At 41.0% G+C, this 15,542-nt stretch overlaps 1 protein-coding gene across 1 annotated transcript; it reads left to right on the plus strand.

Annotated features, from left to right (window-relative positions):
* The first annotated feature begins 2,826 nt into the window (after positions 1-2,826).
* LOC117758243 (proto-oncogene c-Fos-like) lies at positions 2,827-6,175 on the plus strand. The gene is made up of 4 exons (XM_034579761.1): positions 2,827-3,071; positions 3,598-3,810; positions 4,634-4,741; positions 4,898-6,175. Exons 1-4 carry the CDS (start codon positions 2,943-2,945, stop codon positions 5,582-5,584), a joined length of 1,137 nt encoding a protein of 378 aa, XP_034435652.1. The 5' UTR covers positions 2,827-2,942; the 3' UTR covers positions 5,585-6,175.
* The last annotated feature ends 9,367 nt before the right edge of the window (positions 6,176-15,542 follow it).

Below are 15,542 nucleotides of genomic sequence, written 5' to 3' on the forward strand. Positions count from 1 at the left end.
AGCATTAACAGTTAGATGTTATTGTTATTCTAATAATTATGAATATTTATAATTATTGTTGTTTTTGTTAATAATATAGGATTACTCAGAAATACTGTAATTACAAAGTGTTACAGGCTGCAGTTTAATATGTGTTGGAACTGTGAAAATGCATAAAGATAAACAGTTTAATATGTGTTGGAATTGTGAACATGTCATTAAAGATATACAGTTTAATAACAGGGTTAGTGTGTGAAAGTGCATCAATGTAGGTTAAAGGAGTCGTGTTCTCTTTCCCGCGCTCGTGTTTTGTTTAACATTCCTGGTTGCCCTAGCAACACTCCACCCCTTCGCGTCAGTGACGTCCTCGATTTGCATGACAACAAAGATCGTTTGTTTTCGCAGCGACGAACCACTCGACAACGTAATACAGAAAACCGGCCCGGCAGCGTCGCCCTCCCGCACACACTTTCGACGTCATTACGTCAGCGGACGTCTAGACACGTCTGGGTTCCGGGAAAAATGGGTGGAGTGAGAGCTCTGTCTGTCCTCCCGTCTCTGTGCGGAGCAACGGAATGAAACGGGACACCGAACACAACGTGGACATGATGGGAAGTGTTTTTGTTTGACTGGTTGGCAAGAAGAGCAGCTTCACTACCACTGAGCCGCTGTACAGGACACTCTGACTCTGTGATGCAACAATAAACACACAGCACAATACAAATAAAAGATAGGGTTCATTATAAGCACGTATAGGTCCCAAGAAAAACTTTTAGACCATGAAGACAGACAGACAGACAGACAGACAGACAGACAGACAGACAGACAATTCAAAATACAAAGTATATTATAAAAAAATGAATACACACAGACGCTTGTATGTATATATATATGCAAACATATGTAAAGTGAGAGAGAGAGAGAGAGTTCAACATGGTAACAGATAAGGTATTGGTATTGGGAGGAAAAAAACAATATCAATAAATGATAATACCTAATTTGGGGAAACGTACAGTAACACTCACACTCAACTATAAGTTTACTTTGTATTTTCCTATTAGAATTATTTCACTTTTAATTTGATCTGCTTTATATTATAACTAATCTTTTTGAAATAAATCTCTTGAGTCCAGTCCATTAGGCCACATACAGCCGCAGCAGTGCTGTTATTCAAGATCACAATTACGATAACACACGATCTACTTGGCTACTTAGCATAAACTTTGAACGCTGATGTCACTGCGCCTAAAAATAACCTCCTCTCTGTTGTGTCTATTCACGCTCAAGTTACTGGGATGAAAACAAGTGTTTTTGAAGTCTGGTATAGTGGGGGGGGGGGGGGCGTCTGCACTTGTTATGTCCGACCTTTGAACCACTGAGCCGACACGCACGCAGGCAGTGGGGTACATGAATGGGGGTGGAAGCCGACCACCTAATGATGTGCCGGTAAATAAGCCCAGAGGGGGCTGCCACTGCCGGGAAGCCGTGAGTACCCCCTCCCCTCTTTCCTATTCACCGTGCATCCCTCTCACTTCAGTGGATCTGTGAGGTCATCTGGAGCCTAAATATAGCAAATCCAAACCCCTTCTATTGTCACAGGAGCTGATTTAGACTGTGGGAATGATGCGTGCATATAGGTGCCAGTAAACTGCACCAACAAAAGCAGTATTGTGAGGGGGACTATCAATAGGCCTGATACTTCCAGTTATATGCATTCACACATTTACACATTTACGCATTTACACTATACATCTGCATAGCTCCCTATTGCTGAGGCAGATGAGGGTCAAGTGCAGGAGCTCACCCTCCTCTTCCTCCTCCAGCAGCATCTCTATAATCATCCTCATGACGCTGATATCAGATACATTGCCTGACGTGTATTTTAGCGCGTGTTTCACTTTCCTTTTGTGACTGTGAGTGAGTGGGCCACACACACACACTCACTCACACACGCACACACACACACACACACATACGCGCGCCCCCTACTTCGTTCTCCCATTGCTCGGAAACACCATATATGGTTCGACGGGTCCACTCTGTGATTGGCTGCTCCGCTGTAGCGACAATTCTGTTGCTGGAGCTCTATTCATATGCAGAGACAGGTGAAAGGCGATGTGATGTATTGATCACGGTTGAATGGTCGATTATAGGTGATCAGTAATTGGCTGCTAGGATGAGATGGGTTCGTGCATTTATATATACATATATATAAAAAAAGGTTTCACTATATTGCTCCATGTGTTGAATTGGGGTGTTTCTATAACATTGGATCGCAGGGGTTATAGAGTTGTTCCAATCCGGGTTCTCCAGTGGGAACATGAAGTACTGAAGACACCAGACTCACCGTTATAAACTGTTATCTATAAAATGTCAACACATTGCATCTCCATCACCTCCCTTCACCTCCAAGGGCATTTCTGTTGCCACCAATGCGGCAATATACACTATGTATATATTTTTAAAAAATAATATATTTATAAGTCTCGTCAACGTATGTGGACATGACGGGAACATAATGTATGATGCAGATGCTGCATACATGAAATGACGTAGTTCATTCATGGCTATGGGCACCTCTTGCAGGCGGGGGTGTCCCTTTCTATATTCTCTCTATTTTTTCACATTAGAGCAAATGAAATGTGTTAGTAATAAAAACAGGCTGCTTAATATTGTTGTTGATGCGTTTCGGGGATTTCAATGGGAAATGGGAGACCACCTGCTTGCTTTCCCCCCCACCCTTCCACCTTCCCCCTCTGTGGAATGGTTCAGTCTCACCACACGGATTTCATTCATAAAATTCCAGCTCACTATAAAAGGCGGGCCCCACTATCTGCACAGTTACCATTTATGAAACTGGCAAATGGAATATAAGTAGCTGTCATTTTTTGGGGGGGCTATTAAGACAAGAGAAACTAATCTTTTTATTTTGAATGCAGTGATTTTTTTTTTTAGATGAGAACATGCATCCAGACTCCTGCACTGAGTACGACTCGTCCTCCAGCTGTAGCACAGCATCGCCTGGCGGGGACACCCCTGGGTGCAGCCAGCATCCTCCTGACTCGCTTTCATCATCAGTGGACAGCGCCAAGGTACAAGCGGACCCCAGCCTCAAAATCTGAATCCTCACAAAACGGGATAATTGATGCATAAGGATTAATATAGGTTGCACTCCTCATTTTCTGCACACACACCCGAGTGCATTTCATAGAGAGAATTTTCTTGAACAGGATTAGTGTCCCGTGCTGAGGATGGCTCCATACGAACACATATGCAGTGTCTATATTGTCTCTTTGCGTCTGTGGGGGGATCCGTGAAGACAGAGCGATAATGTTGAAGGAAATTGATCGTAATAGACTTTATAGACACATGCATCACGTCTTGGTCGTGACCTTTCATTTTAGAGTGAGGATGGTGAAAATAGAGGGATTGGGATTTGATGATTTTCATGCACAGACAGTATGGATTCTTCTTTTTTTGCAATCCTCAGCCACATGATTAATGCACCATATAAACACATGTAAAGGTCAGCCCTGGATGCGATTGCTTTTAAATCAGTGTTTGCCTACGTGCATGCATATAAATGTCTCTGCAAATGTATTTTTTTTCTTTTTGCAGGACAGTGACACCAGCGCATCAGACTCCTTTGTTCCGACCGTGACTGCCATCTCAACCTCGCCGGATCTGAGGTGGATGGTGCAGCCGACGGTCCTCACATCTGTCTCCCCGTCGTCCGGACGCGCCAAGACCAAAACGCACGGAGCGAACCATCGGCCGTCGTCAGGTGCAAACAAGGCGAAGCCCTCCAGCAGGAAGGGCCAGAGAGAGCAGGTATATTTGCATGTGTATAAATATATCTAGACAGGGTTATTGGGGAGGGGTGGGGGCGATGGAATGTCATTAACAGAAACAACGTCACGTGCAATCAATCAATCGATCAATCAATCAATCAATGCAATATTCATTTCTCTGCGCAATTCAACGGCTCAAGTGCAACGCTGTATATATTCTGTTTACATTTAATATAGTCTTTATATTCTAGTGATACTTTTATATTTGCTGCGTTAATTGCACATTTACCTATTATTACCTGTGTGTCTCCATCAACACATTTCCTCATTGTGGGGCTCATAAAGGAAGGTCATATTTGATCTTATCTTACATCTCCTCAACGATATCCGTCCTCCACTGTCCTGTTGGGGAGTATCGCGATATTTTTCGAATTGAATGATGAATTCAAATTTCAATTGTTTTTTGCAGTTTAAGTGAAATTAACGTAGCGAGTGTAGTGTAAGTGAACGACTGCAGGGAGGAACACACAAAAGAGGCGATTGGATTGTGTCTAATTGGTGCAGCGAGTCCTAATTACTGAGAGAAACGAGCACATGCCCCGTGAGTGATGTGCACGGGCATGGATGGGAAATTGCATAAAACGCGCGCTCACGTGGGCTGCCTCGGCTCGACGGTGGGTGCTGCGTTTTTAACGCCTGAGCTGCAGGAGGGGAGAAGATGCTGCACCGAGCACACATCAGTATTCCCATGCAGCATACATTCACTTTTTGGCAAGAGAGGTGGTGTGGAAGAGCCAAACGCTGACATGGCGAAACCAAGCAGGATGCAGCGTTTAATAGACTGTGTCTGTGATTGATTTCAGCCCTCCAAAGAGGAGGACGAGAGGCGCAAGATCAGGAGGGAGAGGAACAAGATCGCTGCAGCCAAGTGTCGCAACAGACGGAGGGAGCTGATAGACACTCTACAGGCTGTAAGTGGCATTGTATAGAGGAGATTCACACGGCATATGCACCCATCCGAAAGCTGAGGGCACGTACAGTGATGTGTGACATGTCAGAAGTTATTAAAGGTTACTGCAGCACAGCAGGGAGGACTGTTTTTCTGATTGTGTCCCTCCTCTCCTCAGGAAACCGACGAGCTGGAGGAGGAGAGGTCCACCCTCCAGACGGAGATAGCCGACCTGCTGAAGGAGAAGGAGAGGCTGGAGCAGGTCTTAGCCTCCCACCAACCATCCTGCAAGCTCCCTGCAAGTGATGCTGATGAGGAGGAGGAGGATAGTGAAGATGGTGATAACATAATGATGCAGGATCCCCCGCCCTCCCCACAGCTGCTGTCCATCATAGAGAATGGGAAACCACCAGAGAGCAATACAGCAATGGGAGAAGCCCCTATAATTGGCCAAGACATGGATGACGTCCCCTGCATCCCCGCCGCTGCCATCTTGGGGAACTCCAACATCCTCCTGTGCTCAAGCGCGGAAGAGGAGGCTCTGGAGGACTTGAAAGGAGACGACCTGGATGACCTGGTGCCCAGCCTGGAGATGGCGGTGACCTCCGAGACGGCCTCATCCGTCCCCGACATAGACCTTAGCGGCCCCTTCTGCCTCTCAGACTGGGAAACCCTGTACAAGTCTGTGGCGAACGACCTTGAATCTTTGAGCACCCCCGTCATGTCTTCCAGTCCCACTTGTAGCAACTACCGCACAATGTTCTCCTTTAACTACCCTGAGATTGATTCCTTGGCCGACGGCTGCGAGGGCCTGAAAGGAAGCCTCGGAGATAGTCTCAACTCTCCAACACTTCTGGCCTTGTGAACGGAACCACGTTATGCAATGATACTTTAAATCGTATTCTAACCAGCCAGCAAGCTATGATCTTTCTCAAGTAACCTTTTGTAGTGTGAGTTTTGATGTTGTGTAAACCTGAACATCGAAGGGTTGTGTATACGACATGTTTTTTCTGTGAGAGGGTCGATTTTCTTCCACGCTGCCGGTGCAAGTCTCCAAAAAAACGAGTCTTTGTGCCGGTGTGAAAAACAGTGCATGCAAATACACGTCATCAGTGATTCAAGAAGAGGTGGTAGCTTGTGTTTTTAAAATGCCTAAATGTGATGTGATGTTAGATCATGCTCAGTAGCCTCTCTGTGTGTAATATAGTTGTGTTGTAACACGCGAAAAAAGAAGGGTCACTCATGTGTAGCATATCGGTGTCACATCTTGCTGTAAGGAGTCCCCCCCCCCCGACCTAACATTTGCTTTAAAGGTTTTCCATTAAAAAAAATATATATCACGTCATGTATTTTATCAAGATGTATTTTATGACATAGTTTATTTTTTTACTTATAAAGAATGATCAGATGCAAAAATATATACATAATGCTGGAAATAAAGTGAGTCAACTGCAAACCTTTTTGTTGTTGTCATTCGGTCTCACCACAGGCTTCACAGGATCCACTCAGGGGCCATTTTGAAGCTTTCAGTCATGATCATCCTCAGCAGATGAGGAGACAAGTTGATGACCAGTTGAGACGCTTTAAAAACAAGAAGTCCTTAGAAAAAAAAGGAAATGTGAACGTCTGGAAGTCCATGACAAACTCTGAAGAAGATTGTGCAGATATGATTGAAAGCTGTGTTTCCTTGAGAGCAATTTCCAATGTTTAGAGTGATCTTTGCACCTCAGCCTTTAGGCCAACATGGATGAGCAGACCTTAAAATTGTTAATTTGAGTATTTTACAATTACCTAACAAGCAAGAAAACATGTCTGCCAAAAGAAGACCATGAAATATGATTGAAAGCTCCAGAACAGAAACTAAATGTGTATTGTAGTGAGAGATTCTTCTATGAGCCTTTCTATAATTTTCATTCTTAATGTATTTATTTGTGTCTTTATTCGAGTTACAGAACACCTTGTGATGGGAGTTCCTTGTTTACAGAGCATTTCTCACCTTCTCATGCTTCACAACTCTTATCTTGTCTTTATAATGAAGAACATGGAATAGGACTAAAAGTTCAAGAACAGCTACTAAATCTACCTTTTTAGTGATAGAAATGTAATTTTTAGAGCATTTTTACATGTATCTTATCTTGTCTGTTCATCGAGTGATAAATCTTAATGTGATCAATAGCTCCAGGACAGCTACTAAATGAACCTTGTAGAGAAAGTTCCTTGTTTACAGAGCATTTCTCACCTTCTCATGCGTCATGTGTCTTATCTTATCTGCTCCTGTAGTGATAAAGGTCATGTAAGTGGACCAAGCTCCATAACAGCTACTAAATAAACCTTGTAGTGATAAATATTAATTTTTTAGAGCATTTCTCATAGTTTCATGTATCTTGGTGATAAAGATCATGCAATAGGACCAAAAGCTCCAGAACTATAATGAACCTTGTAGTAATAAAGATCTCATTTTTAAGAGCATTTCTCATATTTTCATGTATCTTATCATGTGGTGATGATAACTGCTGATACAGATTTCTTAATATACTTTAGAAAACTTATTTTAAAGTGTCCCTGATATTAATATTCCACGCAGTTGTCGGTGGGTCTATTTTTGGCTCCATGGCTCCACACAGAACATAAAGTACAGTGTGGGACTGAGCCGTTTAAAATGAGTGGGAATAAATGATCACTTATTCATTCATCGCTCCACTATTGTCACGGTCAATCCGACTCCGCACCGCAGCACAGTGCGTGCTCCGCGTGACGTCAGCACGCGCTGGGCCCCGCGTCGGCTCACTTCCCTTTGACCATGTTTGGGTAATTGCGGTTGTTTTGTTTCCATGGCGACGGGTGTCATATTTCACGGGCCCGGAGCGAGCGGAGCGCTGTTACCGGAAAATGTCGAAGCGGGAGCACGAACAAACGAGACCGCTTGGGTCACGTGCCTGATGATAAGTGGACTAATTAGTAATTTATCAGTAATATAGAGTTCCCGGAAAAACTGCATTTAATACCCACGGTGTGTCTGATGTCCCAGTGAAACCAGGACATGGTGTTTCTGTGCGGCAGCAACAGTGTCTGCACTTAATCTTACCACATGCAGCCCATCTGCTTTTATAGATGAAATAAATACTATATCTATTACATTCTACTCGTTTACACTTTACATAAGCAGGTCTCAGGAGAAGTGCAAGAGAAGTGCAGTATTTGTTGTCTTCAGTAGGGGGGGCTACAGAGTCTGCAGAGAGAAGCTGAGCAGCAGCAGCAGAGCCTTCCCTCACAGCACCCAGAGGTGTTACACAAAGATCCTGCACATTCACTTCCCTCATCAAAGTATCCATTGTCATGTCAAAGACATAATACTACAATAATATAGTAATAACTAAAAAATCTGCAGGTAAAACAGGCGTCTGTAGTGGTAGTAGTATCAGTATGAGGGTCATCAGTAGTGAATATGAAGGACAAAAAAATGTCATAAGTATAGTAGACTGTAGAAATATACAAATAAATTTGTACGTGTAGAAATACAGAAATAAAGGTGTAAATTCACAAATAAATATATTAATGTAGATATATAAATTAATGGATATAGAAATACAGAAATAAATAAATAAATGTAGAAATGCAGAAATATTATTTTTCACCACGAAGTCCTATATTTATTATTTATTTATTGGTATGTTAAATGATTTATTGCTGCATTTATATATTTATTTATTTACAGTTGCGCCATTTATGGCCTGCTTAATAAAAGTGTAAAATCTGAAACCTCAGCAGATTTCAGCCCTCATCTCTCAACACCCTTATTGGTGTATGTTTTATGAGCACAGTTGTTTTGGTCTCGACTTTTTCATTAATTCAAAACCAAGATTTAAAAAGCTCTCTTGTATGACTCCATTGGTTTGGTGTATTTCAGCTCAAAGACTTTTCCAGGATTATGTTTTGTTAGCAAAACTGAGGTGAATTAGTTTACAACAAATGAATGACTTGTGTGTTCTACTGCAGATGTAGCATGATGCAACTTTTGAAACTTAAATGCACAATGCAAATAGTCTGTAGAAAACAGGGGGCCCTGGTGTTAAAAGTGGAAATACAAGATTAGCGTCTGCTCCGTCTGAAGGAAAATATGCCTAAAGTGATGCACAAGACCTTTTGAATATTTCCATTCGATGTAGAAATGGATGCAAACAGAGACATGGTGTCAAAATTGAATACTTCATTGTGTAAACATATAACTTCAATATAGAGCTGGAGGAAGGTGACACATATCACACACATAAATGCTGTACTTTTATAGTGGTGTTGCTTCACATAGACACTTCCTCTACCACCAGAGTTCCAGCAAGCACTGGACTCACTCAACTCACTCGAATAAAAACTCTTCCCCTTCAGCTCACATCTCAGACAGCAGGGTTGCGGCTTGATGGTTGGGAACAACTCACTATGTGATAAAACAAATCTGAAACAGGCTGTGGAGATGGGAAACATCATGCTGCTGGACACGCAGAGTCTGACAGAACAAGAGGACAGAGAGTGAGTCAGACGACAGCAGAGCCATTGACAGGCCCATCCATCATCACTCTAAAATAGCCGAGCACCGAGGCATCACGCACACACACGGCTGATTAAAAACACGGGCTAGTGAGGATGATAGTGGAACAAAGTGCCCAGGGCCCCTACGTGTGGAGGCCCCTAAAAAGCTTTAACTCAAAGGGTTATTTTAAACTGCAAATCTAAAATAACATTTTTGCATTTAAAATAATATTATTGCCTCTCAGTCAGAATGGTTTAATTTAACCATAACACACATTCTGAGTTTGTGGTGTATTGGGCTGAAGAGTAAAATATCCTTTGTGTATAAAATGTAAAAGTCCTCGGTAGATAGCTCTAAGTCTTATATTATTACTTTACATGATATTGTTGTTGTTATAATTCTGGTTTCCAAGCTGCTAAATACATAATTTTATCTGTATAAAGTTTAGTTATTTTAGTAATTTTTAATGTCTTGGTGATATATCTGCATTTTATTAACTGGACTAGTAAAATCACAACTTATAATGCAGTTGATTATTTCAATTTGGTGAAATAACACTTTGAAATGGAATGCAGTAGAAATATAAAGTTTCATAAAATGAAAATGATGCTGTACAAGTACCTCAAATTGTTGTTACAGGCTGAACACATCGTGTTTGACCATGATTACAGCTCCTCTCATGATGTGTGGGCATGTTCACACTGCTTGATTGACAGCTCCGTCTCACACCCCATGCTTACATCTGTGTGGGTGGGTCAACTTTCCCTTTTATCTTAATCATCCTTATTATTTAAGGTGTGCGTTTGGACCTTACATAAAAACCACGATAAGTCAGGATAACCTCAAAGTGAGCAGGAGTCTAAATATTAAACAGTTTTCAGTGGAAAAAGACCTGTAGTTGTGTGAATTACAAAGCACTAACATGCATTACACAGTCCAATCTTTGTAATTGTAATATTTAACGTTCTAATTATACAAAATGTGTGTGAAAAGTTATTAGCTGACACATTTAGGCCTCCATAGTCAATATTTGAAATGTTTGAGGACGTTTCTGTATCCCTATGTTCATGTATCCATTCATGTTCACTTTTGGGAGACCCACAAAACTAGAGTGGCACTCAGTAGAGCACATTCCTCCACCAAGGCCCAACAGTCCCCTTGAATTTAATCCAGCTGCATCAAATTGCACACACTCATAGACATCAGCTCCCTAAATATGCCTGATTGTTATCATCAAGATAGGTAATCAGAGAATCCCCCACAAGGGTCTTACTAAAATGATGACTTAAATAAGAAAAATGTGGATTCATCATGTCTGTGAAGACTGACTGAACAAGTGTACGAGTTTTCCATTTACCACAGCTTAGTCTCAGCCTCTGTAGCTTTTGTTTAATTAGCCTTTGTATAAAGATTTTCTGGACTAAAGTGAAACCTGCATTTTAAAGGTTGTTCAAAGGACAGTCTTCCTTCTCACTGCAGCAATGTTACGGGTTGGAGTTACTCCAGGCAGCATCAGCACCCTGTAATAATATGTCTCACATCTCCTGGTTACAGTCCATCTATCCTTCTGTTATTTGTTGTTTGCTCACTGTTTCCACCTCTGATATCTCACCCTCGTACACCTCCTGACCACTGTTTCCTCATGCTCACCCTGATATTCCCATGGAAGTGTTATATTTACACAGATAAATCAATGACACACGGGTTTGGGAAGGCGGGGTCACCTGACACGAATAATGCTGTGAGCGAACAACCTCGCCAAAAGACGGTGTGGATATCGTCATGAGCTCAAAACAATACTGCCGGGTTCCAGTGGGAGACAGAGGGCACCTCCAGTGTTACAGCAGGACAAAAGAACGTGATCCAGTGGGGATGTGGTGCTTTAATACTTGTACGACCATGTCATTCAATTAAATAATGTAAAATTGCAGAAGATTTCATGTCTTTGTGCAGAGGGATTGTGCTTTTTATAGACTCTGATAAATCAAATGGTGAATCCATTTGTCACAGCACTAATACAGTAACACTGGGAGCTTTTACTCCAATGGAAACAGGATCAGTGGTTGTGGTGAGGAGGGGTTGGGTGGGCTGCTGGCATGATAGCAGGCAGCCTGTTTTAGTCGGAGGGAGATGAAGATGAAGATGAAGAGGAGGGTTTATGTCAAGCACCGGCACGCAATTGGTGCACATCTGATTTCTGTGAATGGGAGTCTGCCACAGGCCTCAGTCCATTACAGAGGATATGAACGGTACATCTGTCCCATTGATATAAATGATTACACATTAAAATGTTTAATTCATCCCCTAAGAGTTTGACGTCTGGTAAGTAAAATGAGAAAAATAAGAATTTCCATTGACTCCTGAATAAGTAGTAGTCATAAAATGGGAAGTATCGCTCTGTAGCAATACGCCGTTTCAAGATGTGATTGCCTAAATGGAAAAGTACTGGGCATCCACCATATGGTCCTAAATATCCTTGATTTAAAGATGTGCATCTTTACGTGTTGCTAGACGTGTTTTGACGTGATCTACAACCGTCAAAGATGAATTGGAATGAAGAAAAAAAAAGGGAAGGAAGGATATTGAAGGGAGCAGTTTTAAAAATAAAGTTTGTTCATAAAGTCTGCAGTGATGAGTCAGGATTGTGTCTGGAGGTGTCTGGTTCACTGGGTATTTCCCAAATATGTGAAGCTGGATGATATAACGACAAATTACTTCAACTTTAAATCAACAAATAATAATAATGACTATAAACTATAAAGTGCTTCAAGGCAGCATGATAAAAGCAAATAAAAAAATAATTGAAATGTCAAGCAATCATTAATCAAAATGATCCAAACTAGTAAGATAGGATGATATAAAGCAATAAAAATGATCAAATGAAAATAGAATAGAGGTTAGAAGAATGCCATTGTATCAAATCAGCATTATAAGGTGACTTAGAAAATAAAATAAGTTCAGACCACAAGACCAGTAGAAGCATATTCATAAAGTATGATATCTAAAACCGATTTAAAAGAGGATAAGTCAGTCTGATGTCCTTGAGGAGTTTGTTCCATTGCATCTGTGCCCGAACAGAAAAGACCCTCTCGGTCAGGAGATCAGCGAGGTGCATGTGTGGGATTCCAGAGCGAGCATTAAATGGTATTAACAGGATCTCAAAACCAGTATCGGAGTTTACCAGGAGCCAGTGAAATGACATGGGGAATCTGGCGGCTGGATAAAATGTGATTCATGTAAACTTTGCTGACTCAGACAGGTGCATAATGAGTTGGTCTAATCGAGAGAAAATAAAAGCATGTGTCACAATCTCAAGATTGCTGCTGGGTAAAATGGAGTTGATCTCTGAGGGTCACCCGAAAATATCTCTAGGAGTATATAGCTCATGTTTTAGCCTCAAATGGCGTCATAAACACAAATAAAAAGACAGAAGAACATCATGAGAGCTTGTGAAAAATGTACTTAATAAAACAAAATGAATAAAAATCCATAAAACAGTTATAATACTTTTTACCTTGACTTGTGACGCCCACACACCAAGAAGTCTGCATGAGTTTGGAAAAGCTGTAAAACCACAGAGTGCACCCGTCTCCATTCATCATTTGAGCAGCTGCAGGGAAACAAAGGTTCAAGTTTTAATGCACAGACTTTCTGCAGGACTGGAAAAGACGAGAACAAACTCAATAAATATGTTGAGATTTAATTTTGAGCATCCGCATAATAATTTAATACACGCTTTCTGCATCAGATACTGATTTTCCACAAGAGCTTTAATGTTTCTCGTCATGTCTGTGTATCGCTACATGTTCCTTTAAACGTGATCTTAAAAAACAAATGAACATTCTTTGAATTCTTAGTCTACATATCCAGACTGGTATATATATTTTTTCACAGCGTTGTTATTGTGGCTTATTATTCCTGGCAGGGACCCTTCTCTCTTTAAGCACCGACTGGGCCTGCACCATGTGTGTTGGTGCACTGAGTGACGTCCCTGGCTGCCGGCCTGCAGGCGCACAGGAACTCGGCTGAAGGTCCACACCAGCCAAGGGGAAAACCTCTGTCTTAATCATGGCAGCCCAGCACCCCCCTGTTTTATGAAGTCTGTCTGCTCGTTGGTTCAGTTCTGCTTTATTGACCCCAAACGTCTCCCCTAAAATTTGTCATCCACGTTCAGAGGAACCGTGACACACCAGACCCCCCCCCCCCCCCCACCCTCTTCTTCCTCTCGACCTCCCCTCATATGCGAGACATAAATCACAGCAGAACCAAATTAGAATCTAAAAAAAGGAACAGAGTGGGGTATTTTGACGAGCCTTTAATAACTCAGCTGCTCGGTCTAGGAGGAACCGTTGAGGTGGCATTGTGTAAAACCAAATTGTGCCTTAGATAATTGTAGTAATAATAAAAATACGCCCTGGGATGTAATAAAAAGTGCACAGGAGAATGGGCTGTTCGTGCACAAGTGCTCCTTGATTAAAATGACACTAATATTCATGGTTCTATTGCAATTTGAGGATTACGACGAAAAATTATGATTTTATTATATTTATCACATTATATTGAGCCTAGTTGTGACTTTGTTATTGTAATGGACACTGTAATAGTGTTTCAAGTTGGTTAAACTTAGAAACAGATGTTCACCTGCTACTCTAAAAACTCAAATAAACTCAACTTGTAGATAAACTTTGTTTTGAGTTGTGTCATTAATGGTCAAATCTCATCGAACAAACACACACTTACACATTATTTCAAAACACAATTTCAAGTTAAGATAATTTCAATTATATTCATGCCAATTGCTATTTCAGGTGAGGATGACTGATGTTTTTACAGTTTCTACTCACATTTATTCCTCATCTTGACCAGCAATGGCAAGTTTGTAGGTTCATTATACTTCTGACTCAACCTGCAACACAGGCAACTAGAGGAGATTTTGGCATATCAAATCATAACTGAACAATTTATTCTAGGCATATGCAACCAAAATGGTACAAAAAAAGTGAGATGGCAAAAACTAATTAGTATTGTGTTGTGTATTTTTTGATAGTAGAGCTGAATTCTCTAATGAGATGTTATGAATAGTTTTCTAAGAGCAGTCCAGATAGATGCAGTTAGATGTGTCCACACTAGGGGGAAGCAGCAGGAGGAGGCAGCCAGGTCAAGTTTTTCTGGAACTCTCTGGAACCAGCACTGGAAATGATTGTTTTGTGCGTGTGTTTTGAAGTTACATGAATCTAGTGACATGTTAATTAAGGAGTGTTTAAAGAAAATCAAACATAGCAGCTTTAGAGAAACTTATTAAATACTGTGTGTGTGACGACCCTTTAAGATGTACTACATTAAACATCCTCAGCTGAAATGAAAGGATTTTTGCTGACTGAGGAAAACATTGATGGTTGTTCAACAACAGCTGGGATGAATCGGTGAAAACAACCTTTGGGTTACAGGACGAAAAATAAGGGTTATTCAATATCATATATACAGTTGTAACATTAGGGTTCTTAAATCCATTCTTTTCCTGTAGAAAAGAGGAAATGATGATTTTTCTCTGAGTTGGAAAAAAGGGAACAAAAGTCATACATGTTTATATAATTACTGTGTTATAAGAGAACTGTTTTAGCTGCTGGTTATGTATCAATGTTTTATTTCCTTTTTCTGTAGCTCACTTCAGGCAGTGGTTTGATATGAGAGGAACAATTTATGATTGCTACCATATTTAATAGGACGTTGGTTAAATTAATCATTTGCTTATTCTTGGGTTTTACAGTTATCTCTCATAATAAACATCTTCTGAAAGTTATCACGCCCTAAACCACATCCTTTATTTAATGACATAATCCCACGTAGTCTGATTTGAGGGATTTAAATGAAATGAAACTCTAGTAAAGGTGACAAATAATAGCATGTGGTGCAGTGTTCAAATCCTTCTTGCCACATGTTCCCGATCCTGGAGTCAGGACCAAAGATAGATCTGAGGGGGAGCAGATGAATAAAGGTAAAAATGAAGTAGATATTTCTGTTGCACAAGATTGTATTTTTAGTTTTTAAAGACCTCCACCAAGGACGTTATAGTTTTAACAGGATTGGACAAAAATAGGAAAATGGGCCGAGAAATTTGGGGCGTTGATGTGGATAAAGGGACGGATCCAGGAATCTTTTGCCACTTTCTTTAACATTGGCAACTTTTCGCCATTTTGTCAGGGAATAATATATGAATCTTGATGTCAAAAAAAATATTCAGGTGACGGTTATATCTATGAGTATGTGCGACTTGGAGCGGCTTGATTGAATTGAAGGG

The sequence above is a fragment of the Hippoglossus hippoglossus genome, chromosome 24, assembly GCF_009819705.1.
Source record: "Hippoglossus hippoglossus isolate fHipHip1 chromosome 24, fHipHip1.pri, whole genome shotgun sequence".
NCBI classification, from domain to species: domain Eukaryota; kingdom Metazoa; phylum Chordata; class Actinopteri; order Pleuronectiformes; family Pleuronectidae; genus Hippoglossus; species Hippoglossus hippoglossus.

Bases quoted from the DNA above. Each gene is read 5' to 3' on its own strand.
- LOC117758243 (XM_034579761.1), top strand. From the start codon at position 2,943: ATGCATCCAGACTCCTGCACTGAGTACGACTCGTCCTCCAGCTGTAGC. The intron at 3,811-4,633 runs GTATATTTGCAT...GATTGATTTCAG, and splicing joins GGAAGGGCCAGAGAGAGCAG to CCCTCCAAAGAGGAGGACGA. The intron at 4,742-4,897 runs GTAAGTGGCATT...TCCTCTCCTCAG, and splicing joins TGATAGACACTCTACAGGCT to GAAACCGACGAGCTGGAGGA.